Consider the following 27,592-nt stretch of genomic DNA (forward strand, 5'->3'; position numbering starts at 1 on the left):
GAATAAATATAATTTCTACAAGACATCTGCTTGTAAAGCCAGCAGAAAGTCTGCCCTGTATTTAGATTAAAAGTTTTGTATGAAAATTATGCTCAATTTAGAGAATATGTATTTGAAAGTCATCTAGTTTTCACATTTCTAGTTTCTCAATTTTAGTTGAAAGACTTTGGAATGCTAACACAGTCTTTATGAACATATTGCATTTTGTTACATTTTATTTTTCCAGCAAGAATCAAAAGATAGTCATCTCTGCAACTGTGTACTTTGAAGAAGAGAAAGGAATGCTCAGTGAAGGAGAGATAGAAGAAGATAAAAAAATTGTTTTTGTTTTAAAGCAAGAAGACAAGGTAGTGATATTATGCCAAAGGAAATAAAGCTAGTTAAATTTTATTTTCCAAAACTCCAACCTAAATAAGTATGTTAAATAAACATCCAGAAAACAGTCACTGCTTACTCTACTAGCAGATGCACAACTTAACCAAACAAATAACAGTGAAATATTATCAGAATTATTTACATGCATATTTACAATGCGTGTTCTTTAGAGTAGCTAACTGTTGGGAAATACTTGTGTTTGTTTTTGGTAAGGATTTCTACTCAAGTCTAACCAGCAACAAGTAACAGGAAACAGTTCAACTGAGTTTGGCAACAACAACAATGGAATATCCTAGGAAAACCAACATGATTATATGGAGTCAAAAAAAGAGCAGTTGGCTTCAGAATGTTAACATTTATGAAATATGTGAATTTACTCCAACCACGAAATTAAATCAAACTACATAAAATTAGAAGAATAAAAGAAAGTTACAAGGTTGCAAATGGTTAGACATGTTAGATACATTACTAGAAAAAAGAAAAAAAAAAAGCACTGCACATACTCTTGAGAGGCATGTTTTAGAACATAACTGTATTACTATTGCCTTGAAGAACACAACAAATTACAGAATAGCTTTTTCTTGTAGATTTGAAAATAAGCTTATCTGAACCAAAGATCTTGAAAGCACCTCACTTCCAAAATACTGCTTGCTTTTTCACATATCAACATGTAACATTTATTGCAGGAAAAAAGAAAAGTCTAGACCTCATCCATGTGTGTTTTGAAAGAAGAATAAAAAGGAAATGAACGAAACAAAAACTCATACACAAAACTTTCACAAGCCACTTTTCATGATCGTGATATACAGAAACAAAAAATTCTTTCTTATTTGGACCATACTCTTCTTGGGGGGGAAGTGGAGGAAGTAAATGCAAGATACATTGTATATGGTAAACAGGATGAGTAAATCCCAATATATACTAAAGCAAACAAGCAAGCAAATTCAGATCATTATTCTTTCCCTTTCTTCCTCAAGGGAAGTTTTAAGGGACAGTTCCCCATTAAATTTTAATTTCAATTATAATTTTAAAATATTTTTTATTGCAGCCAAAACATTGTTCAAAAAACATTTTTCACAAAATAAACTATGATATATACACAACATTTTAAGTTACAGGGCATAAGTTTACAATTTTTGGCAGATTCTGTTAAACAAAATGGAAATAGTGTAACATCAGTACTTAGAGAAACGTTGGTTTCTCATTTTGGTACAAATGTTTTGTGTCCCCCTTCACTCTAAACATATCTAAAATGGTTAAATAAACTAACATTAATACATAACATCTCACTGTTTTTTCTTATGTTCTGATTCTAGACAGAATTTTTCATATGCTTCTTCAATTTCTGGGTCCATCTCATCATCAATCTCATCAAAATACCTGAGGGGACAAAAAAAAAAAAATCACCAGAGGTGTTAAGTTTACAGACTTCTAGAGCCAACAGATTTTTAGAATTTGTGTAGATGTCAAGAATAAAACAAAGCTTTATAAATGACGTATTTATGACATTTTCTTAAAGGGAAAGAAAAGGAAAAAGCAGTGGGTACTAGGAAAACAAATACACAGAAACCTCAAAGCAGCACAGCTATGTACAAATACCTACAGCGTTTGCCACCTTTTTACATCATCTTATGCTGCCCAGTGTAAAAGACAGAAATAGTTTCCAAGATGATAGAAAATGCAATCACACAATCCAAATTTCCTAAAATTTAATAATGCACCTGTAATGATCCATTTACAAAAAACCATAATTACTACCATATTAATGTAATTTTGATTGGTCAACATCCTAGTTCAAAGACAGAATACATTAATATAGAAACCCTGCATTCCTGTTTGTTGATATGTAAAAGAAGGCCATAGAAAATGTGTAAGAAAAGTCTTTTTGCTTCAAAGTGTTGTGCATTGAGGAAGCAGTCTACATATTTCTCATTTGTTCCTTCATTCTTGTTGAAGTGTAGCCTTCAGAAGAGCCCTCACACAGAACCCTTCTCCCTGATGTCAGTCGTGAGAAATAGCTGACAGAGAATCAGCAGACATTTGTCTAAGCTTTACTTAAGCCTTCAACAAAGAAGGTTACAGTCACCTTGCTTGAAGGTTGACTCAGAGTGTTCTACATGTCACTCTTAGGATTTGCTGTGGTTTTTAACTGCTGTCTCCACTTTTCATTTTTCTTCTAAGCAGAGGTTCACATGGGTGAATTTTTTCCCTTCAGTATGAGCCTGTTGATTTCTGACAGCGTCTCTAATATATCTTCCGAAGTTCTTGACATTCCCCTCAGCTATGTACAAATGGAAAGTTTTCTAATTTACTAAAAAATAGTGATCCATGCCTGCACTCTTATCACACATAAAAACAACACTGAAAATGTTCTTGTATGTCAAATCATGGTGTGAAAGTCCTCCTCTGTAAGCATAAAATTCAGAGGCATTTTAGTCCATATTTCTTCTACTTATTTTACATATTTCTTTCTTATAAACCAGTGCCAAAAAGTCAGACTATATTCTCACCTACTGCTTCCCCTTTTGCCATTAGGTTGCTTTTCTTGCTCTACAAGAATACTGAGTAGCCCACTAATTGAAGGGAATAGGACTTTGGCTGAGTAGAGAAAGTTAACACTTTCTCCCTTTGAAAGACACTGGAAAGTCTGTAATCATCTCTTGCTGAGATGTTCATGCATGTCAGTCAAACAAATTCAGGTAGCCTCACTACAAACACTTGAAGGCTTGGTGCTTCATTTTGCTTGCAATTTTTTTTTTTTAAATGCAGAAGTATGTTTGTACATGTGCATAAACTAAAATTACCATATTCAGCAGAATAAACATGAAATAGGTTTCAAACGTGATTAAAAACCAATTTAAACCCAAACAAATACATCCACTGTAGAACTAAGAAAAAATTATACTATTTAGTTTCATTTTCTGTCAACATTGGAACCCTAAGTTTGCACTATCACAGCATCACAATAAAAATAACTATTATTAAAAAAATATGTCATCAAAAAAGAAAACATACAGCTCTCCAGGTCCTGACAGATCTGCTCCATTTTCTTCATAATATGGAAACAAATCCTCTCTTTCAAGCAGCTCTTGGTATTTTTCTTGATAATCTGGCAAAGTAAAAATGAGACTGAGTAACATATAAGACTAGTCCTCTAAATTAACAGAAGACATAAAGTGTGAAAATTGGCTGGTTAATGAAACCATAAAAGGCAGGAAACATTAACCGGAAAAGCTCCTTCTGCAATGTTTACTCAAGACATGAATGGATGTCTAAGAATGATGCCTAACTTCCCAAAGAACTGTAAAGGTAGTAGCAGATGTCTAACCTCAAATGATGTTATGCCACGTTGTGCTTAGATTACAGATAAAGAAATCAAAGATTTTGATTTGATTTTGATGCTAACAATGGACAAACAAAAGAAGACTTGAATACTTCTGGCTTTCTGGAAAGACCAAATGATGTGGACTACTGAACAAGTCCTTCTGACCTGTATGAAGTCAAATGCACATTCTCCATTTCAAACATCTACCACCTTTAACACAGAATAAATCATGTGCTCCACCAAACCAGGATTTCAGGCAGAATTTTGTCATTTAAGTTGTACAGGTTTTAGACTCTTGAAAAATAACATTTTTTGTTCTTCAACAGACCATAAACCTAATTACAACATTTAAGAAGATTGAGAAGACAGGTAAGCTAAATTTATGCCATACCTGGGTCTGCTGCAGTGAAAGGAACACCATCAGAGGTGTAAAATGTTGGTTCATTCTAAAAATAAAGTCATACAGAAAGTTACATATATTCAGAAAGAGGTTTGTAGTTTTGAGTAATGCAATTGTTAATGAATCAAACCAAATTCACATGAAATTAAGGAACTGAAATGTCCATATATTCTTACCATAAAATAGTTTGGGTCATTTTCAGGTGTAGCTTCTGCATGTGGAGTTGTTCCATGAACTCTACCCCAGTTACTAGATCGCAGTTCTACTAGTTTCAGAAGCATGTGTTTCACATCTCTGAAATAGAGAAGCATTACAAAAATTAGAATGTTTTGTGCCAAGCAAGCAATTTGGTTTCTCTTACTGTGCAAATACAAGATAGTTAAATCCATAAAAAAAACCAAAACAAAACAAGTTGAAGGACAAAACTTGGTCCAGCATGTAGATAATTCTGAATTCAATTTTACAGCTCAAGTCTAGATGCTTTATGTGTCTATTATGAGATATTTACCCTCTCCATTTCCTCTGCTGTTAAGTAAGGAGCTCATATGTAAAAGGAAATTGCTGTAGTTTTGAGATACCACAGCTTGCTGTATTAGTTGAAGAACAAATTCCTTTTTGATAAAAGTAATACTGGGAAAAAAAAGGGAGATGATCTTCAAATTTTATTTTAATTTTCTATGATTCTAACTTTAGTCCTCTTCATCATACTGAAATGTTTTAGTCAAAATCAAGAAGTAATGCCCCCAGTACATTAGATACCAACACTCACTTCATCCCTAAAATAAGAGAAAATGTGCTTTCTTTTAAGCTAGTCCATGGAGAAGAGTATCATTAAATAATACACAAATGAATAAATTTTTCAGTTTTTTTCCCAGCTGAAATTAATATGAAATTGATTTTTGACGTTTTTCTTTTATGTATTCTCTGTAGTCTTTACACATATATTTGTAGCTCTGTAGCCTATTACAATATTTGCAGCTAGCATTTTATCTATCTATTAGAAGAAAAACTAAACAAATTCCTCAGTGGCTCCAATGGCTGATGGTCCAAGGCTGGATTATCAGGGAAGGTTGAAACCAGCTCTCCCAGGCACATTTTCATAAACAAAGTTTAGTTCCTATCTAAGTAGGGGGGAGGAATTCAGAAAGGATTGCTGGAGGAAGAATTACCTCACCACTTACGAGGATCCCTGTTAGTTACGCTAATTTCTGAAACATACAGAAACTGTATACACATTATGCTGGGTGTGCACCTTTGGTGCTTTTCAACCTAGGGAGTTGTGCACCTAAGGATCCTTTTAAGGATAACCTCTTTTGGTCACCTGTGTCTGGCTCATGATTTTAGGACCAGCAAAAAGGCATCAAAAGTAGTTTGTTGTTCTGTATCTTTGAAGCGTCCACTTGTGCCACCTATTTTGGTTCCTGAACCAAAAATTTCCTCATCCTCGGGGGCAGCTGAATTACACCCCACAGATGTTATGAGCTACTCTTGGCCTCCCTCCATATGGCAAGAGATCAGTATCTGAGCCCTCTACAGGTTTTTAGTAAGTTTGCAGGAAGCTGAGGATGAAGCGCAGCAGAATCAGATAACCTCATGCACAAAGGTGGTCTATATGACAATTTTATGATTAGTCAGCCACTAATATATTACTAATACATTAGTCAACTGCTCGTTTTTTTCCAGATTAAAGCTAAGACCTTGCCAAAAAGGTATGCTCTCCAGAAAAAAAAACCCAAACAAAAATCAAACCACAAAGTATATTTCATTTTGCCTTTACACTTACAGTAATTTGTCTGTATTTAATACTGCTACATATTTAGCACTGTTTATATGTATTTAATCCTGTTCAATTCAAAATTAGAAGTACATAAACTGAGATATTGCCCCTATTTTCTCTTTTATATATACCTGCTTTAAGAGCCTACAGCACTTATTGAAGATATCAAGACCTAATAGGTTAAAAAAACCCAACCAAACAGTGGAACTTGAATCTCTATTAAAAACTAAAATACAAAAAACCAACCCCAAAACAAAATCAACCCAACTGCCAAAAAAGCCTCATTACCCTTCAACTGAAAAACACCTTTTCTTTTTTTTTTTTTACATGGCAAATGATCTACACATCACATTAATTTTCATAAACATAAATTTTAAAGATAATTTTTTGACCTGTTCATTATAGTTGAAGATTTTTCAAGGTGTTCTTTTTCATATAAATAAAACACTGCAAGTAAACTTATCTTCTCACCTGCTACAGTTTGCATCCAACACAACATTTTCAATTCTCTGAATCACTTCCTCCATATCATTCTTTCCTTTTTCTTTCCAGGCATCTTCTAAAACGGAACCTGTCAACTAAAGACAAGGGATTAGTAATTTTTTAAAGGAAAATTAGACATCCTTAATAAACAGTCAACATAAGAAATTCAGTAACAATTCATGACACTTGGGACTACCTGATGGCTGATGCTCCCAGCTGCCTGTATCTTTTTGCTAAACAGATTAATAGACCTCCTAAATAGAGTATTTTAAATTCCAGACAATATAGGAGCTCTATGTCCAATATTTATGTTACCTAGAAGTTCATAGCCACTTGTTTCAGTCTTGAGATATGATTCTGAAACAACTCTTCAGTGACATTGGTCACATCTTAAGTACATACTACTATCCTTTACTTCCTTTAAATCTTATTTTTGCAGCTGATTCCACCAGTTTGCATGACAACAGCAAATACTTTATTGAACTTTAGAAACACTTCAGTCAACTTGGCCAGCATCACACGTGCCAGAGAATTTCATCTGGGTATATATAAAAGAGACCGGAATGATCTGAAGAAGTCAACCTGAATTTTAATACATAAAAATCTGGGAGGCTAAAGCTGCTGCCAGGAAAGCCTTAAGAGCAGTCAGTCTAGAACAGCTATGGATGAAAGCCTTTTACTACAAGAATATGTACTTCATTGCCCAATACTTGCACAGGTGTTAAATCAGAAAAAAGAAATAGTTTGCCAGTTACAATAATCTCCTCAGCATAAATATTACATGATCAAAAATGCTTGGAAAGGCACTTGAGGATACAAAGGGATAAAATCCCAAGAGAAAAGCAAGTATATTGGTCAGCATTTGCTTGGCATTTGTAGTATTCCACAGTGGTCTTACCTTAATCCTGGATAATTAGGTAAGAGCATCAAGATGAATTAAAAATAAACATATTGCACAGCAAACAGAGAAAAAACCTGTATCTATCACTGTATTAAATGGAAAAGATAAAATGAGACATTTATTTCTTCAGTAGTGAAACCAAGGTTTCATGAGGTAGCCCAGCCTAGCTACATATATATTCAACATTTGTAGATACTGTAAAACATCAGAAAACACTTGCATGACAAAACAAAGAGTTTCTATTCTGTAACACCTTTTAGATACAACAGTGTTTCATATAACAATTTAGATTACTATTTTTCTTCTTCTTTTCTTCTTTACTGCACTGTAAAGTTTCCTGATTTGTGTATTGCTGCTTAAAGATGTTCTTCAGTGGGCCTTGCCTCAGGGAAGCACTGCCAACATAAGGACTGACCACAGCAGTGAATGTGCTCATTGAGCAGAATCTCACACTTGCTGTGAAGCAACCTCCTTAAACATCCAAACTTCTAATGAAAGTTTTAAATTACAAAAATCTCTCTTCCCTACTCTCTGTTTATGATATCAAAATAAGCTGTCATAAATGAAATTCAAGATAGAACAGTCTGAGAAGCAGTGGAGTATGATGAAGGGTAAAGAATGAAGAAAAACAAACAAGCCAACCCAAAATCTTCAGAAAAATACTGTTTAGCACTTAACCTTCATTCCTGATTTAAACTGTTTTCCCAACTACAAGTATAATGATACCTAGTGAAGATAAGAGCTTTTCCTACACAGAGGATAACCATTTTACAGGAAAAGATAGGGGTTATGAGCAAAGAGGTTTATTTTCAACATGAAAGAAAAATCTATATATTTCTACAATAGTAATGACACAGACAACAGAGAATGAAGTAATGGATATTAACAACCTTTTGCCACAGAAAGTGGTGGACCTCAATGGCCAAGTGTCCTTCAGAACGCAGCGTATACCGAAGATCTCACAACTAATTTAGACTGGTACAGTTTTCTCCCACATGAGAAGCAGCAAAATGAGATTTGGATGAAGCATTTACTTCTTTGCACCTTAACTTCAGTTCTATTGCTCACTTGTACACAAATGGTGTTGAATTTATTTTTAGAGCATCTTGGTACTTTTTTTACTGGCTCACTACTAATGGTACTATGGAAAACAAAAAAAACGTAGTTTGCTCTGCTAATGCTGTAATACATAAACCCCTACAAATACTTCCTTGTTTGCAATTTACCCTACTATTCCCTATATTAAAGCTAGGCAGTTTACAAAACTTGATTTTTTTTTCTTTTAAAACTACTGTCTCACCTTCAGCAGTTTCACTGCACATATCAAATTACTGTCCACAGGATTAGAGAAGAGTGCATTCAGTAATTCCCGAAGGCCTTCTTGAAGAATTTCTGCCCGTGTAACCTGTCCTTTTGTTCCTTTAATCTGCAAAACATATACAAAACCTCCCAATATTTAAAAGACTTAAGTTTTAGAAATTAATTTAGGCACATTTTCTCTCTTGAATGCTGTATGATTTGGTTTGTGATCAATATGGTTGACCTCTATATGCCAAATACTGTAACCATTTTAGAACACAGATTTTCCTGGAATCACAGAATGGTTTAGGTTGGAAGGGACCTTAAACATCATCTAGGTCATCACCTACCTCCATCTGCTGACAAACATCTTCTGATGCATGCTATGTTGAGGTCCTCACCCACCAACACCCAAACCCCTTCTCAGCAGAGCTGCTCCTGAGTGATTCTTCACCCAGCCTGTATCTGTGCCTGGCCCAGATGAGTACCTTGCACTTGACCTTGTTTGCATGGTCCCACCTTCCAAGCCTGTTTTGGTCCCTCTGGGTGGCATCCCTTCCCTCCAGCACATTGACTGCACCACACAGCTTGGTATGGGAAACTTAACCTGAGTAATGTCCTTACAATTGTGGTGTAACAATGCACGTCTAGAATTTTGTTTCTCTGATAACAAATTGCTAAGAAAAGCTGCCTACCAAATGCCTGTCTAAAGGCCCCAAAAATACCAAATTCCCAGAACCTCATGCTCTTTTCCAAACTGCATTACATATTGTCTAAAGCAGTGGTAGCTTACTTCTAGAAGGCAGTCTTTATACAATTAAAAAATTACAGAAAGTGATTTGAAACCAAATGGTGTATGCCAAGGAACATGTTATACTCCACAAATGGACAACTTCCTATGTTCCAAAGTCTTTGAAAATCTTCCTTTTTTTTTTTTCCTAGCAAGTGAAAAGCTGATTTCAAGGACCAGTTATGGTCCAGAAATGGAAGTAAGAGAAGGATTTTCCTCATGTCAGCAGAACATTTTTATAGTGTTTGCTTAAATCTGAAATAATCAAGCCAAACATATATTTTTAACCACATTACAGCAGGAAGTGAACTTGGTGAATGCACAGGCATAAAAATTAAAAAAAAATTGTATACATTTTTGTACATATCACAGATACAAAACCCAAATCTAAATACAAGATTGCATAGTTCATGCATGAGCCAATGACTCAACTACCAGAAGAAATATCTTTAGAAGTCTTTATTTTCAATTCCTCATTTTGAAGATTTTCATATCTGCTTCAAGAGTTTGTTAACACTTCTTATTCGTACCTGAATACTGAATTACATGTTATTGATCCTGATCTGCTTCTGCTAGGCATTTAATAGCATTTATTATGTTGGTTAAGTATAACCATCTGGGGGTTTTGCCAGTAGAAGAAAATACCAAAAGCTTCACTTCAAAGATGTTTGTGGTTCGTTCTTGCACAAATTCTCGCACTTTTAATTTTTATACATTTCTTTTCTAATGATCTTATCCTTTTTATTTATATGTTTCTCGGACATACGCATTATAATGAAACTGTTTTAAAGTTCTTTTACTTTACTGCCCTCTGCCTTCAGAAAAAGACCTCAAATTATTGTCCATTTCAGTGTTTACCTACACAAACAAAAAAGTTTATGAAGAGCCATGTGACACTCAACTTTCTTCTTACCTCTAGGTTAAGATAAAGTTCAGCTAAGAACAGCACAAAGGCATGAAATTGTTTTCTAGTAGTCTCATCCCCTTTGGTAGCTTCATCTCTGTTTTCATACTCAGTTCGACACCTGTGAAAATTAAAACACAATTATACCATCTGTAGCCATTTCAACATCTGTAACATGCCACTCATTTAAAGGAATGCTGATAACTTATGAACTGTATGAAAACTCTTTACATGCTGAATGCTGGGATGTATGATCTGTAAAGGAATGAGAGGCCTTCACAAAAGAACAGTGGATTTGCATCCTTTTGGAGGAACACATATGATTACATGATTATGTCTTTAAACACTGAGATAGCTGATGCAGCAAAATTAAAGATAACAACTTACAACATGTAGAAATTAATGCAGTTACGCAATTTATACAATTGAATATGCAGGATGTGCAACAGTAACACAGGCAGCCAATACCCAAAGAAATGGACACATTCCCCTCTTCAGGGTGCTTACCACGTTGTCTTAGATGCCTTTACACTTATTTAAAAAATTCTTTATCTTGCCATGTTAAGTGACAGTGATACGTAATTCATGACACCCAGCTGCGTGGTGTTAAGTGACACTCTGGAGGGAAGAGATGGCACACACGAGAGACCCTGACTGGCTTGAGAAGTGGCCCTGTGCAACTGGGGTTGCACATGAAGTTCATGAAGTTCAAGGAGGCCAAGTGTAAGGTTCTGCACACGGGTCAGGGCAATCCCAAGCATTAAGAACAGCTTAGGCAGGGAAGGGGTTGAGAACAGTCCTGCCAAGAAGGCCTTGGGATTGTTGGGTGATGAGAAGATCAATGTGACAGACCATGCTTATGCCCAGAAAGCCAATTGTATCCTGCACCCAGAGCCCCGTGGGCAGCAGGGGAGGGAGAGGATTCTGCCCCTCTGCTCTGCTCTGGTGAGACCCACCTGGAGCTCTGCATCCAGCTCTGGGGTCCCAGCACAGGGAGGACACAGACATATTGACTGAGACCAGAGAAGGCCACTAAGTTGACCACAGGGCCTGAGCATCTCTCCTATGGGCACAGGCTGAGAGAGCTGAGATTGATCAACTGAGGGAAGAGAAGGCATTGGTGACACCTTGTAGCACCTTCCAGTACCTAAAAAGGGCGCACAAGAGGGCAGGAGAAGGACAAAGGGGATGTAGTGACAGGGCAAAGTGGAATGGCTTTGAACTAACAGAGCACAGGTCTAGACTTGGTATTAGGAAGAAATTTTTTACTGTAGGTGTGGTGAGGCACAGAGAGAGGTTGCCCATAGAAGCTGCGGATGCCCCATCCCTGTGTTTAAGCAGGCTGTGTGAGGCTCTAAGGAACCTGGTCTAGTGGAAGGTTCCCTGCCCATGGCAGAGGGGCTTGGAACTAGATGATTCTTAAGGTCCCTTCCCACCCAAATGATTCCATGACTTTCTAATTTAAAAATAAATACAAAAAATAGGATTAACAAACTATGGCAGTGAAGTAATTTTCCTAGTATTTAGCAACTGTGACAAAAATACACAAGTTTACATAACAGTACAAAAACAAAATTAAAAAATGTTTGAGATAAAAGGAAACCCAGACAAATTTTAATGTATACTGAATGATTATGTAATGGATTCAGAAACAGTGGAAAACCTGAAGAATCTAATGAGCTGAAATACAAAATTTCAGGTAAAAACTTTGTTGAGAAACAGAAGATGACATCTGTATGGTCACATTATTAGGTTGTTTATCTGAACACACCTTCTGTGCTCCCAATTTCATCCATATTAGAATGCAAAACACATGCAACTTTAAATTAATGGCTTCAGGGTGCTAACAATTATGTTATCCATTGGGTTTGCTTCAAAACCAAGAACCAGAAAATGCAACATTAACAGGGATTTCCTTTCATGTTCAAATAACACACAGTTAAAAAAAATCATAATTAATAACTTTAAAAGAAAAAAAAACACCAAAACAAACAACAACAACAACAAAACTAAGAGAAAAATGAGTATTTTCAGCTTCTGTATACCCTGGTCTTAACAGTTGCTTCACAGTGTTTGCACTACATCAAGGACTCTTCCGCTTCTCACCACACCAGTGAGGAGGCTGGGGTGAAATTAGGGGAGACACAACTGACCCCACACTGATATTACATCCCATGCATCCTCATTCTCAGCATATAAACCAGAGACAAATCTGCCTGGGGGCTGCTGCTCAGGAACTGTCTGGGCATTGTGGTGGTGAGAGTGTGTCTCTTCTTTTGTATATGCTAATTCTTTTATCACTGTTATTATATTCCCATCGTTTTCTGTCCTAATAAAATATCTTTACCTCAGCCAGTGCATTTTACTTTTTCTGCTCCCAGTTCTCTTGCCTATATCATTGGGAAGGCGGGAGAAGTGAGTGAGGGGCCCCAGGCTGTTTAGCTGCCTGCCAGGTTAAACCACAACATCACACTTATAATAAAAAACCATTGGAATGCCCTACAGTAAAAGTTTATCACACTTTTCCTGGACTAAGTAAAAACTTTTCAAATAAGAGGCAAACCTGAAGCTTAGCAAGCCAGATGTCTTTAAACAAAAAACAAAAGGTAAATTTCTAAAGAATTCTGAAGTGTCCAAGTACAGTATGCCTTCAAATGTCATGCAGTAATACTTGAAAGATACATAACAATTTTAAAATGTTGCATTTTTGTCCACTACAAAGTCTAATCATTATTAAGCTAAGGTCCCCAGAAATCTGCAGTAACTGAAGCAGAATAAATTTATCCTTCTGGATTTTATACACTTATTTCATAGATACAAAGTCAGTTAGCCAATCAGTGATAAAACTTTACACAGCAATTTCAGACAAAACCAGAAGTACTAAAGAAAAAATACAATGAAGGAAAGTATTGACAAGAATCAAAGGACAAGGACAATACTCTATGTGCATTTAGTATACTTTTAAAGCAGATTAACTTCCCAATTTGCACTGTTTCGGGATCAGTCTAATATACTAGGTGCAACAGATCCAGAGAACTTAAAATGGAGTCCTATTTTTATATTTAAAAATATTAGAATATTTTAAAATGCATGTGCTCAATACTCAGCATGTACCTGTGGTTTGATACTCCTCAACCTATACTACTTTTTAAAATAAGTATCTCTATGTACACAACAGGAAGAGTTAAAACCAGACAGATGTAACAGAAGAGACTAACAGGCTTCAAGTGACTGATACTGACCTTTGAAGCAGCAACTGTCGGAAGTTCCCACTTTGTGGACTAATGGTTAGATGGTGAGATAGATAGTTACACAACCGTGCTCCCATGTATGAAAAGTTTGGGACAGACGTGGCCTTCCAAAATAAAAATGGGAAAATAAATTATTTATAAAACTAATTATTAGACTATCAGAAAATATTTTTAAAAGCTTTTTTGAAATCCATGCTTAATGTTGATCAGACAACTCAAGAGCAGAAAATTAATGATTAATAATTACTATTTACCATGTTCACTTTTGTATTGCTTCAACATTTTGCTATACGCATTTCAGCAGAACTTAAAAGTTCACTATATTGTGATTCTGTGGCTCTAAGAAAACAACCACCATTATGCCACTGTCTCCATGTAACTCTACTTCTGCACTGCAACTTACAACTAAAGAGTTTCTCAAAGTCACTCACAGTCTGCTTATACAAAAAAATCAACAGTGGATATTAAGATACTTTTTAAAGAACACATACTCTCTCAAGGAACAATGAGTACATTCAAACAACATCATAAAAAACTGGCTTCTTTCACTTGATAAGCTATTTATTCCATAATCTCTTTTTGCCATGGTTAATACCCAAGGAATGAGTGTAAGAATACGGCAAGTAAAGAGAAATACTTTCTACCATCCATGCTCCAGCAATCTGCAGAAGAGCAAACTTCTGAATCAGAGAGTAAGACTACACCATTACAATTAACAGCTCTTGATGGATCCTTTTATTTCTACAACCAATCTTGTTACTGCTGAACATCTACACCTTTGTCATCTAAAAAAAGGTGGTAGGAATGATATTGAGTAAAAAAATCTTTTGTTTTAATCTGATAATACAAAAGGCGGCAACTGTTCACTCATTTTCAAGCCTCGTCTAACACCTGAATTTCAGATTATTTCTCAGAGGCAGTTTCAGTGAAAAGAGGTTCTGCTGCAAATAACTTCACCAGCTCTGCCCAAAAGAAAATGAGGATATTAAGAACACAGTAAACTTCTCCTTTGGCTTTATCATCTTTGAATACTTCTTTTACATCTTGATCATCTAACAGTGCTAAAGATATGTTTGCATGTTTGAACTGTTCCAACATGTTTGAAAAAAAGTCTTGCTAATGCAAATACACCTAGCCACCTCTTATGTGTAGAGAAAAATATTCACTTACTCTAATTCTACTATGTGCATAGAGTTGCTGGAAAAAAAAAATTAAGTGTCTTTGGAAGATACAACAAAGTAATTAAGATAGCAAATGGAATTCACTTTCCAGTAAGAGGCATGTGAACTACCCAAAAATACTTCGGTGCTTTGGTTCAGTCAGTTGCTCTGACTAGAAGAGGCACTCCTTTTTTATAAGGCAAACCCTTTTAATACTTTTCCTAACAAAAAACACCCTAAACCAACAAACCCGCACCAGACAAAAACTTTAACACCCAAACACCTACACAAATTCTTCAAACCTCATCTGCATTTTTTAAACATTATATTCTTATTAGTTGGTTTGTGCTTGTGGTTGCACCAAACATTGAAATAACTAAATTTTAGGTATTACGATCTGGCATAGCATACACAGACAAAAAAAAGTTCATCCTATATCTTCCTCATAATATTAATAATCATTAATATTATTAGAAATAATAATATTAATAATCATTAATAATATTAATAATCATTACATTGCAAAATCATATTCTTGGAACAATTATTGCTGGTAAAGCCACTTTATCTCCAATTCAAAAAAGTCACAATCTAAGCATGAAGGCTGATCTACCAGCACATATCTTGAGAAACTGTAGTTCCTCTAACAGGAACAATTCACTGCGTTAACTAGACTACAAGTCAAGGTTCTTAAACTATGAAGCCAGTGTCCAACTTTTGTAAGACAAAAGAACTGGCACTTCACTCCGTTCAGACATAAATAAGAAGGTAAATATATAATTAATATTTATAGACAGGCTAAGATACCTTACACAGAGGTGAAAGGAAGACTCTGCAGTACTTGGGTTTACTTCATTTCAGTAGATTTCCTCTACAAACCTAGCATCTGTAAATCTGCTTAGCTGAGTCAAATTTGTATCACTGAAGCAGATGCTTAAAAATTTCAGCAATTTAAATTGTTTTGTGAAAAGCCAGAAGACAAATACTTAAGCCTCTGCTCAAAACAGAAGAGTAGTAAGTGTAATTGGCTTCACTTAAACACTACAGTAGCCTGACATACAACATATCTAAAATGAGATGCTTTTGCATACTAGCATAGCTTTTTGGCACTAAACTTTATTTTTCACATAATTTCAGACTAACACTGAGCTTCTCAGTTGAGAAAGTCATAGTAAACCCTAACGCTGAACTTGTTTTTAAGCTGGGGCAGAGAGGAAGAGGCAACATTAAAGACATCTACTAAATGAGAGTCAATGTATTTAAATTACAGGAAGTTAAAAATAGCATAAAATTCTCTTTTTTTTTTTTTCCAATAAAGTTATATGGAATATTTTAATCTCCTTCTAAACTATCTTCCCTGGGTTCAAATAAAGAATGGGAAAATGATGTTGCCAAATACAGCACAGGTGATCATCATGTCTAACTAAACTGGTCTCAATTAAATTTGCATTAATTCTGTATAATAATGAGAAACATGAGACTCTACAGTCCTGTACAATGACCAACCAGTCATTCCACTTCTACATACACCAGATTAAAATATTCTGCAGTTGAGTAAAAGTCTGCATTCAAGGTAGAACTTGAAAGCAACAAACCTGTGAAAGAGTGAGACACCCAACATAATAAAGAGCAAGCCAGAAGCATGGCTTTATTCTCTGCAGCGAGCCCAAAAGACAGTAACAGGAGCTCATTTGCTAAGCAACACATATTAAGCTGTTCTTTCCAATGGCTCCCCCAATTAGTGCAGAGTTCAGCTCAAGGTCTCTGTCCTCATTTCCATGGCCATCAACTAGGGACTGGACCTAGTTACCTTTAGAGGAGTTTTCCTTTTCTCCAATTACGCTGTTCTGAAATAGGTATATTTCAAATAATGAAAAAAGCCTGGCAATAAAGAACCGTTTTCCAAAGGGTGGTGTGTACAGTAGGTATGAATTTAAATTTTTAAAAACCTAGGAATTAAAAGTATCTTAGGACTATGAAGATTTTTTTTCAAAGGAATGAAAGTATACAATATTGTATAAATTGCTTCAATCTTTACAATATAAATACCTCAATTGAAATACAACTTCCTTTAATTAAGTACCATAATTTCAACTGTAGTATGTTACCCAGGAGATACAAACACACAACAAAGGAAACAGAGCAAACTGGGAAAATGTATACAATTCAGGGATCCCAAATCTGAGCTGTCATTTCAATTTACTGAGCAAAAACCCTCCCCATATATTTCAGTCTAAAAGGAAAGAATATCAAATTGTTAAAATACTGTGCTGATACAATTATGTAACAAAGACTGGAATGCCTGTCTTCGACACTGGGTAACAGAGGCATAATGTCCATCTTGTAAGACAGAATACACTACCTGCTGATAGATGAGTTCAACAAGTTCTTGTAAAGCTTCATCTGCGATAACCCAGCCATTCAGTGTTTCAGCAAACTGCTCTATTTCCGTTTCAAAACAACCTGGCTGCTCCGTGAGGTGATTTAGAAAGTCTTGTACGTATTCAGCCAGAGTCAGATAGCCATCGCATCGATCTTCAAAGGAAGAATCCTACAGAAGTGAAAGAATATACTAACTACTTAAAACCAACCTGGAATAATTGTTACACCTTCTGTCTCCAGAAATAAACATACAGCCCTTAGTTTTGAGTCTCTGCATACTCAATAGAGACCTTTATTACAAAGTTCACTTCAACACTTTTACAGAGCACAGACCTCAACACCTCCTAGACTGCAGACCTCAGAAACACCATGTAGTCCAATCACCTTAAGAACCAGGCAAAGTATTTCTACAGACATTAGGGTCTCCCAGTAAAATACATAAAAAGATGGATTAAAAAGAAGTAAGTTTCCCAAGTTGGCTGCAAGATTAACTGACAAACAAAGTAAGTTTATCTGTTAAGAGTAGAACTACCAAACTGAGGCCCAACACCCATTCCTGGTGTGGACACTAACTGTATTGTGGATTTATGAAATGTAGAAGGAAAAAGAATGGAAAATTTGAAACAAAGTATTTTGGGCTTAGATAAGCATGTATAGTACCCAAAAAATATGCACAAGGGAGAACAATTAGAGAAATACAATAAACACATAGTATTGTTCCCATGTAAGAAGTATAATCAGAAAAAATGATATTTTAAAGTCAGTGTATTTGCATCTCTTGGCAAAAGATGGAAGATTTACAATGCATGAAATGAAACTATTCAAATGGAATTCCATCAATTTACAGTTACTGAGGTTTAAAACCAGACAAGACAGTAAACACACTTGCTCTCTAAAGAGAGGAGGGCATACACAATATCACTTTATTGGTATTTATGCTCCCACTGATGGAACAGAAGAACACTGATTTTGTCCATTCAGAACTGAATCTATGTGAGAGTATCCAAAGTCAATACTGTTCCAGATTATTATAATCCTGGAATATGAAGGGAATAGCAAAGAAAACAGCATACTTTGTGATATCACTAGTAGTAACACAGAACAAATAAATCACTTTGTCACACCACACAAAAGCTTTTGTAAAGCACCTCATAGATTTCAGAAATGCAAGAAGGAGCCTGAAGAGGCACTTCTAAAAAAAATTACTTACAATTATCAATTCAAAACTTATATAAGAGAAACAAAAAGAAAATCAGAATTCTCAACTGTTCCACCATTTAAAAATATTTAAAGGATATCTACAGTAAAGCTGAGCTAAAATGATAAAGCTCCTTTTTTTACTAAGTGTACATAAGTATGTCGACAAGGATTATAACTATACTCTCCCTCTCCCTCTCCCCCTCCCCCTTCTACTTCCTTAATAGGGATTTTTCATTATTTTGTCTTCGAAATGCCTGTCTCTCCTCTACTGAGAAGCAACACAGATCTGTGAAAATTTTCCAGCTGGGTATAACTATAAGAAAGACAGGTACACATTGTTGAAAATCACATCTTGATATTAATTTCATGACTTGTGAAGAATGTGTGGGTAAAAAAAGCAGATTTCCAAAATCATTCAGACACACCGTAAGTTAGTGAGGTGGAGTACACATCAGTGTAACAGAAGTAAAACTAGAAAGATTTTTCTACGATATTTAATTAAGTAGAAGATATGCCAGTTAATAACACTAAAGAATAAATAACTTAATGTTGCCCACCAGAAATAGGAAAAACACACGGGTTTATAGAAATAGAGGCAAATTATTACTACATAAAGCCTTTGACAACCTGAAGGCTGGAGCATATGCACATCAGAGGTCCTTCCTAACCTAAAGTCTTCTATGATTCTAACGGCTTGGAGTTTACAAACCCAAAAAGTAAAGGCTAAAAGGCCTATATATGACTACTCTGCTTCACTAAAAGAAATCAACATATATAAAGCAATTTCAAACAGCCCAGTAGGAGTTCTGTACAATAAATTTAAAACTAGTTTGTTTCACAAAACTATTACATTACTGAGCAGCTACTGCAGCTTAATCACATACAGCTGAACTAGCATCTCTCCCAACAACCTGCCTGAAAACTCTCCAGCCAGGTTCCAGAGCTTGCAATTGCTGTAGCTAGCAAAAGAAGCTGCTCATTCTGACAACCATCAGATTGTTACAAGATCCTCAGCAGAAATGAAAGTATCCTTCCTCTCACACTCACCTGGCAAGAATCCAGTCTTGGAGAACACCCTCGTTTTGTAAGTGATCCCAGTACCATTTGGTATACTGGTGTCCCTGTTGTATACTCTTATTTCCAGTTCGTAACTAAGAAGCTAAACACAGAGAACTAAACTCTGTATCATATTCATCTACCTGTACTAAAAATGCAACTTCAAAAGAAGTCTAAGTTTCAGTAGCTACACCAGGGAACTGAATAAATGGGAGTGAAAAATGAGTACTTTAGAAATTCAGAAATACATAACTTTATTAAAATTATTTATACTCGATACTTTAAAAACTAACAAAATCTAGCCCAATAGCTTCTAGACAAAGAACTTGCATTTTTAATTGTCAGATTTTAAAATTTAACATAAAGGTAGAACCATGCAATGTATCGACCCAAGGAAAACAAAGCAAACGACCCTTGAGGATTTTTCAAGAGGAGGTGGTTAACAGAAGCCTGTAAGATTACACATCACTACAGAGTTGTAATTTAAAGCCACAAAAGTCAACTAGAAATTTTCTGTTAACTTCAATAATTATTCCATCAAGCCAGCACTCCAATTTCTTTCTCCAATCTTTGATAGCTATAGATGGGATCCTGGATTATTCACAATGAACGAATTACTGATGAAAAACTGTAGATTTGCCTCTCTTTTATCGTGTGTCAGTTCATGAGTTTACATACATAAGAGCAGAATGCTAGATAAGTACTAAAACTCAACCGTTTTACATCAAGATAAAACAAAAAGTCTATGGCAAAAATTCCCAGGACAAATCTGCTCTTAAGACTCAGTTTCTGTATATGTACTGATTGTTGTTTTCTTTTATCTAGTAAATTCACATTTCGACTTATGAACTTAGTCACTAAAAACTTACAATTGATTTGATTTTTCTTCAGACTTCTTAGAAACAAGCTTTTTTTTCCCTTCAGTTATATGCACTCAACAAGTTTCCAACAAAGTTATTGCAAACCCAAGTACAAAAAGACTGTTTCATATACAAAACCACCTATGCATGCTGAATGAGGTTCAGTGGCTTGATCTTCTGATGGAAATTACTGAAGCTAAAAAGGAAAAAAGCAGGAGGGAAGGATTGTGGAACCCTAAAACGACAAAAATCTCAGTCCTAAAGCTATGAAGAATGTCATTATGGCCATCTGTTCAAGTGACAGCCATATTATTACCATACAGCCATTCCACGGAACAAATCTGATGTTTCCCACTGGCAATCCAAATCTATCTAGTCACTAATTCTGCTGCAGACATCTACAATTTCTCAGGGGTTGGACTCTGTATCCAAACAGAGAATTCCACGGAGGCCTGGTAAAGTTTTCCTGAAAATTCTAGTAAACCTCGTAAGCTGTACTCCTTAAACTGCCTTCACAGGTAATTCATAGTTTTGAGCATCAAAAAACTGGAAAGACTGGAAATTAACTAATCCAATATCAAATATTACATGGACAGACACAGTAATTATAATGGTGCACAATCAAACAAGAAATCAACACTTTTTTAAAAAATAATAAATGTTTTTTGCTATTGCAAAACAACTGTGTCTTTTATGAGAGAAATACAATATTTCAGATCTAAAAATGTAGGTATCTTCATATATGAAAGCTGAAAAGTACTAACAAAGTAAAAAAAGAATTTTCTCAAAACTTTGTTTTGATTCAAATGTTAAAACTCATGGTCAAAAGCAGTGTAACTGTAAAGTGTACTAAATTTTTTATTTCTATTACAAGTGAGACCAGTTTATAAAATTCCTTCAGTAACTAAACTCAAAAAACCAACAGATTTTGTAATAGTGAAGGATGAAAGAAAAATACCACAGTTTTATGTGTATCATATTCTGATTAAAGTCCCTGAAACATGTTTTGCTAACGTTTTTTCAGAGATATTTTTATTAATAGATGAGTCACATTCATAGCATATTCCAACAGCATAGCAACCAGGAACTCCCACATACTTGTGTGTTTTTGCAAAACAGCTGAAAAGCAACATTGTTGGTATTGAAACTTTGCAGTTTTAAGAGCACACTTTGTATGCAATTGGAAAGGTTGTTTGGGTTTTTTCTTTGTCTTGAAACTGAAACACTTTATTTATAGAAAACATGTAACCAGTGCTGGGGCAAAGTAGTTATTTTTTCCCCTAGACTATGGATTCATCAAAGTTCACATTGGCACTGTTGTATATTGGCTGTGGGCTTTATTATACAGGAGAGCAATTACATACAGTAAACAGGAAAAGCTGCTAACACCAAGGTAACATCAATTTTACTGCTGAGGAAAAGATTTCAAAATATTTTTCTACCAGTTATTAAAAATCTATTTGATTCAGCATCCCCTTTTTTATCACTTGATTGTATTTGTAAAAGTTCCCACCTGTTTAGATAGAGTACCAGAATCTGACTGCTTGCATAACAAAAAGATTTTCCAAGAATTCAGAGATCTTCCCTGGAGTAGAATTACTGAAGCAGTAACATGGAAAACAATGGAGTAGAAAATGGAAGCACCAGCTTTTATTGCATGATGCATCTACAAATTGATGTGAGTCTGGCTGGAAATACATTTCTTATTAGGAGTGTGGGTGGGTAACTGCTAGGAATGAGTCTAACACTTTTTGCCCTTTGGTGACACAATACCCCTGAAGGAATTAAGACACATGATGGTACACTAGCTTAGGCAGTCATGACGAATAGTACCTGTGGCACAGGAAATTCAGGAAAGGCAAAGCCTGTGCTCAGAAAAGCTAAAGTTCAAGCTTTTTCCCATGCTTTCCTCAAAAACCTGTGAATTCTGCATAAAAGTGAAGTTATGCTTTCACTTAAAATTCAGTATAGATGTAACTACAACAGAGATAGTCACCAAAAAAACTGTTTACTCTCACGTTGGATGTAACCAATCCTGGTGTAGTCAAAAAGGAATGTGGTTATCTGCAGCAAACTTTGGTAAAATATCCAACAGCAGAGGGTCTTATGTACATCATAATATTCACCCATTACCACTTAACATCTTGGCTGCAACTCTGGAGGTCATCATCAGAATTTTTGCAATCACTTCAGAAAATATAAAATTCAAATTATCTGACATAAAAGACCTCAGGAAAACACTATTAATTTGAATACAAGTAAATTGGCATATACTAAGGAATGAAGTTAAAACACTCACTGTGAAATTCTGATTGAAGTTCTGGTTGTATCCTGGTGGATAAAATTCAGGTGCTTTAGCAGACAAATTTGATGTTGCTACAGGATCCACAGCTAAATTAGGTTCAGCCATTTCTGGTCCAGAGTCAAGAATTGAAACTTTATCTTGTGATCCGGATGGAATTCCTGTCTTTTGCAGGTGTTCTGAAAAAAAAAAAAAATTAACAGCTTGTCTTAGAAATCACTAAATCATTAGATATGCACACAGAATAAACACAGAATACATTTTTTTTTTACTTGAAGTATGGCTTTACTATAAATATACTTCCTTTAAATACATAGGCTTACTTTAAATACATAGGTTTTATTGTTCATTCTTAGGTATGGATATTCATTTAAACACACTCTAGATGTCTTTCCATATGATAGAAAGTAAACAGTGCTCATGGGTGGGTGACCAAAGAAACAAAGAGAAGGGGAAAAAACTTCTCCATGTAAACACATCTTCTAAGAGTTAACCTAAGTAGCTCGTAAATCTGCTTGTAGTACATTTGATTATCCTGTGATTTTTCACAGATTTTAGATACAAACACAAGATACATTTGGAAGGTCAATAAATGACAGACATCACTGATTTTTACCAACACTTACTTTCAAAAAATTCTCAAGGACTTTGGCTATTATTGTTTTTATATACCATTTGCCAAAACATTCAGTTGAAGTGTTTTTAAAACACTATCTTCCAAAGCTGTCTTCACAGAGTAGCTCATAAGTTTATTTAAAACAGAACCTGATAGCTACCTGAAAAAGCTGACCAACAAGCATTGCTTTGTGTTACTGTTGGGTTGGGTTTGTTTTTGCAAATAGGCTGGAATTCTTCAGTAAGGGGAAGGCTGAGACCATCTGCAGTCAGATTAACAGATGGATAAAAGCACATTCAGATGTAGGGGCACAAAAGGGGGGAAAGGATAGAGAGTACTGCAAGCAGCTGCAATACAACATCACACCTTTACCTGGTCTAGGACCATAATCCAGTAATGGTGGTTTCAGCTGGAATAGAGTTAATTTTCTTGCTAGCTAATACAGCACTGTGGTTTGGATTCAGTATAAGGCAGGTGCCAAAAACATGCGTTTCCCATGCTCTGACGGTGAGCAGATGCACAAGAAGCAGGGAGGCAGCAAAGACTGGACAGCTGACCCGAACTGGCCAAAGGGACAATCCATAGCACAAAATGTGACGTTCAGTATATAAACTGAGGGGGAGTTGGCCAGGAGTTGTCAGTTGTTGCTGGGGGACAGGCTGGGCATCGGTCAGCAGGTGGTGAGCTGATTCTCTTTGGTTTTCTTCCTCCTACCCCTCCCTAGCCACCAAGGTGTCCGCCGGCCTCCAGGGCTCAGCATGCTGACCCGGCCTCAGCGCGGCGCACACCTCGCCCACCTGGGAACAGGACCACGCTCCCGGGGGCAGCTGCCGGTGCCCCCGCGGCGCCGCGGGGAGCCGCGCAGGTGCCCCGCGAAAAGAAAGAGCGGGGAGAACAGCCCATACCTGCCATACCGATGCCCAGAGGCGCCGTCTTCGGAGGCCGCAATGGTTCCTGCTGCGGGAAGAGGCCGCCCGGCTGATGCTGCTGCTCCTCGGCCGAGCCCGAGCCGAGGGACGCGCTGCCCGCGGGGCGGGCCCTGCCGCCGCTCTCCGGCGCGCCGCACCCGCGGCCCCGGCCGGCACCCGGCGCTCGGTCGAAACTCTCGGACATGCTGAGGCCGGGCGGCTCGGGCGCTCATGGGAGGGAGGAGCGGAGCGGAGCGCGGCGGGCGGAGCGCGGGGGGCGGGCGGAGCACAGGCCCGCCCCGGCCCCGCACTTTCGGTTTCACCCCTGCGCAGCGCCGCGACGGCCGCGACGGCCACGCCCGCCCCGAGCCCGCGGCAGCCTGGAAACGGCGTTTCCAAAGGCACCGTATCCCCTGCGAGTGCATCTCCACGGTAACGAGCGAGGCGAGGTGACCCTTGCAGGGCCAAGGCTTCAGCTACAATGGGAGACCTGCAGCCACAGGTGCATCACGCCACGCTGTGTATACACAGCTGTTTCCACCAGAAAGGGGTGGAAAAGCTGCAGGCGAAATTCTAAATTTAACCCCATAAAGTTAAGCCTCCAACATGACCATGTTATTGTATGGTTAGGGCTACTTAATAAAAGTATGTTTGTTCAGAACAACATGTTTTCATGTATAATTTACACAAGATGGGACAACAAATGCTCCTCTGATTTATTGTTGTTTTACAACCACCTTCTATGCCAACAGGAACCAGTTGAAGAACATGGTTCATGTGTATGCATTTTTCCTAATATTATCACATAAACTGTGAATAGTTCAACTCACATGTCCATTTACAATTTAATTAATCTATTCTTTTTCAATTTCAGTCCAAAGTCTTGCTCTACTTGTTTTGCAAACTCTGTCTCAAAATAGGCTTTCAGGATAAGGAGGGCAAACATGATCTGGTGTGCCACAAATTACACTTCAACTGATCCTGCTGAGGGAGTTTATATTTTGTCTCCCTGGTCTGTGCCACCCTTGCCACTTGTTCCTGCTACAGACAAAATCAAAAGATTATGTGGCATTTGGTCAAGCTCTTCAGCATTCATGAAGGGGTGAAAAAATAGGCAAGTAAAAAATCAGAAATGCACTGTCTAGTATTAAAAAAAAAATCCAATAAGACTGTAAAATGGTGTCTTTAGAAGTCAAGTTCCTATTGAATTTATTATTACATTGTTACCATTTTCAATTATTAACAGGGAAAGGGCAGGGTATAAAATATTAGTTCCTCAAGGCATGAATTGGACTGATTTTTGGCGAGATAAAAAGGTGGCCAGACCTTAAAAGTGTCACAAGTTAAAATTAATGAGGTTAATAGGGAAAGTGTTCCTAGGCAACCCTTCAGGAAATATAGAATGCAACTGGATTGAGAGCCGATGCAGGATGTTTTGAATTAATCTTGAAAAAAATTATAATACTTCACTTGTATAAACCATTGTCAAAACTAATTTAAGTAGTATTACCAATTCTTTAAGGATCATAAATTAGCTACTAAATTTCTACATTAAAAATATTCAGTGTTCTTGTGTTATTTCAGCTCCAGTTTTAATGCCTAAATTATGACCTCTGTCTACATCTGTAGGCTTTGCCTTACCAGGAGGAGAATGAAAAGCTTACATTAATGTGAAGATGAAAAACAAAAATGTCCATCAGTATATAATGGGATCACTTTTGAATATATCAATCTATCAAGTTAGCAAATCTCATTCTTTAAGGTATACACCTAAGAGGAACTGAATGCCTTAAGTTATTGAACAAGGTAAGTTTTCACCTTTGGACATAAATGTGAATTCTTTTTACTTAGCAGACATTTTATATTATATTAATTTAATGACCTTTTGGCAACTACTTACCATTTAAAGTGGAATGTGATCCCAAATCCATATTTTTCTTGCAGATGCACTACTTAAGTTTGCATGAACACAGTTGTGTTTGGTTGGGAACACAATTTCCTCTCCCAAGTGCAGACACCTAAAACAAAATTAAGAAAAATAATCAGGTAGTTAATTCCAAAATGAAAACCCCCGAATACTACCTACAACAGTAGACCCCTTTAGACTGCTTAACGTTATGATAAGAACGTCTTGGCCTGAGTAGCTGTGAATTACTTCAAGCCTGAGACCACACAGCAGAACCACTGAGATCACTAAACTAGCCAGCCCTATCCTAAGCACCCAATGACTGGATTAAAATTTTCACCAAATACAATTATGAACACTTCTAGGCAGCCACTAGGAGATACATGCTTTGTCCTAAGTGTCTTACCTAATAATCTAAAACTTAGTTCAGATCCAAATCCACACACATCTTCAGTGCCTGGTGCAGAGAAGTCACACACTGTAACCTTCTCACTATTCAGACCACAGGCATTTTTACAAACTCTGGTTTTTTTCAATGCTGATAACATACTTCTAATCAGAAAAAAGGAGAGGGCTGGTTCTAGCTTTTGAAGTCTAATTTATTGTTAATAGCTGGAATTATTCCAATCGCTACCATGCTGATGAGGCAGGTAGTAGGAGTCAATGGTTATTGAGCCCAAAACATAAAGCACAGGTATAACATGTAGCTCTAAAGCTCTACAGATTTTACACAAGCTTATTTAAAAGCACAGTAATGAACATTTAGTAGTAGAGTATCCTATTAATTACTCTCAGGGTAACTCTCATGTTTTCAATACTTTACTTGCTAAGTCACCATTTACAAGTCTAGAAGCTGTGTGACACATCCAGCAAGACGTAGTTTGCATGAGCAGCTACACAGACTTAAGTAAAATAAAAAGAAAAAAAAACCACCCAACAAAACAAAATACGCCTAACTCATACAGGGAACCCACAGATCGTGTGAAGTAAGACAACACATGCAGGATCGCGGAAGACAATATATGGAGGCAATGGGCAGTGTGCCTGGCTGTCCTCTGGAACTGCCTCTTGATGCAACCATGTGCTCTTGATGCAACCATGTATTATTTCAACAGCTATAAAATCACAGAGGCACAGAATCGATTAAGCTGGAAAAGACCGCTGAGATCATCGAGTCCAGCCTATGACCGAACATCACTACGACAACTAGACCGTGGCACGGAGTGCCGCGTCCAGCCTTTCCTTAAACACTCCCAGGGACAGCGACTCTACCACGTCTCCGGAGAGCCCATCCCAGCATCTAATCACCCCTTCTGTGAAGAAATTCCTCCTAATGTCCAAAGTTGACACAGCTCCCCATTTTCTGTTCCCGTACTGCACCTACTACTCCGACATCTCGCTGCTTCATCGCGCATTTTAAGAAGTAACAATAATGAAGAGGACACCACCTACGTGCTACGGCGTTAGCCCCACGTCCAACACACGCGTTTCAGCACGTCTCCTCGCCAGCCGCGACCTTCGCCTCCCCTCCGAGGACAGCCACGGGCAGCTCGGCGCGGTTATCCCGCTCTCCCGCTGTCGGAGCCGCCGGCTCGGCCAGGACCGCGGCCGACCCGCGCCGCCGCCCTTCAGACGCCGCGTGACGCGGGCCCCCGACCCCCACGTGCCCCTCAGTCCTTCCGGGTTGGCGGACGCGG

The 27,592-nt window shown here is 37.1% G+C and overlaps 1 protein-coding gene across 2 annotated transcripts; it reads right to left on the minus strand.

Annotated features, from left to right (window-relative positions):
* Positions 1–236: 236 nt before the first annotated feature.
* On the minus strand, positions 237–27,530 carry PAIP1 (poly(A) binding protein interacting protein 1). 2 transcript variants are annotated; one of them, XM_066181117.1, is made up of 12 exons: positions 27,348–27,530; positions 25,890–26,007; positions 22,463–22,644; positions 17,028–17,216; positions 13,497–13,609; positions 10,264–10,375; positions 8,562–8,687; positions 6,349–6,455; positions 4,277–4,394; positions 4,092–4,146; positions 3,391–3,484; positions 240–1,755 (listed from the first exon to the last, which is right to left on the minus strand). In XM_066181117.1, the coding sequence occupies exons 2-12, from the start codon at positions 25,918–25,920 to the stop codon at positions 1,662–1,664; spliced, it is 1,221 nt and encodes a 406-aa protein (XP_066037214.1). In that variant the 5' UTR covers positions 25,921–26,007; positions 27,348–27,530; the 3' UTR covers positions 240–1,661. The 2 variants fall into 2 exon arrangements, with proteins under 2 accessions (XP_066037213.1, XP_066037214.1); XM_066181116.1 differs by lacking the exons at positions 25,890–26,007; positions 27,348–27,530 and adding an exon at positions 23,987–24,221 and having other exon boundaries at positions 237–1,755.
* Between the last annotated feature and the right edge of the window lie 62 nt (positions 27,531–27,592).

The sequence above is a fragment of the Chamaea fasciata genome, unplaced genomic scaffold (genome assembly GCF_029207755.1).
Source record: "Chamaea fasciata isolate MVZ Bird 193981 ecotype frontalis unplaced genomic scaffold, bChaFas1.0.hap1 SCAF_4, whole genome shotgun sequence".
NCBI classification, from domain to species: domain Eukaryota; kingdom Metazoa; phylum Chordata; class Aves; order Passeriformes; family Sylviidae; genus Chamaea; species Chamaea fasciata.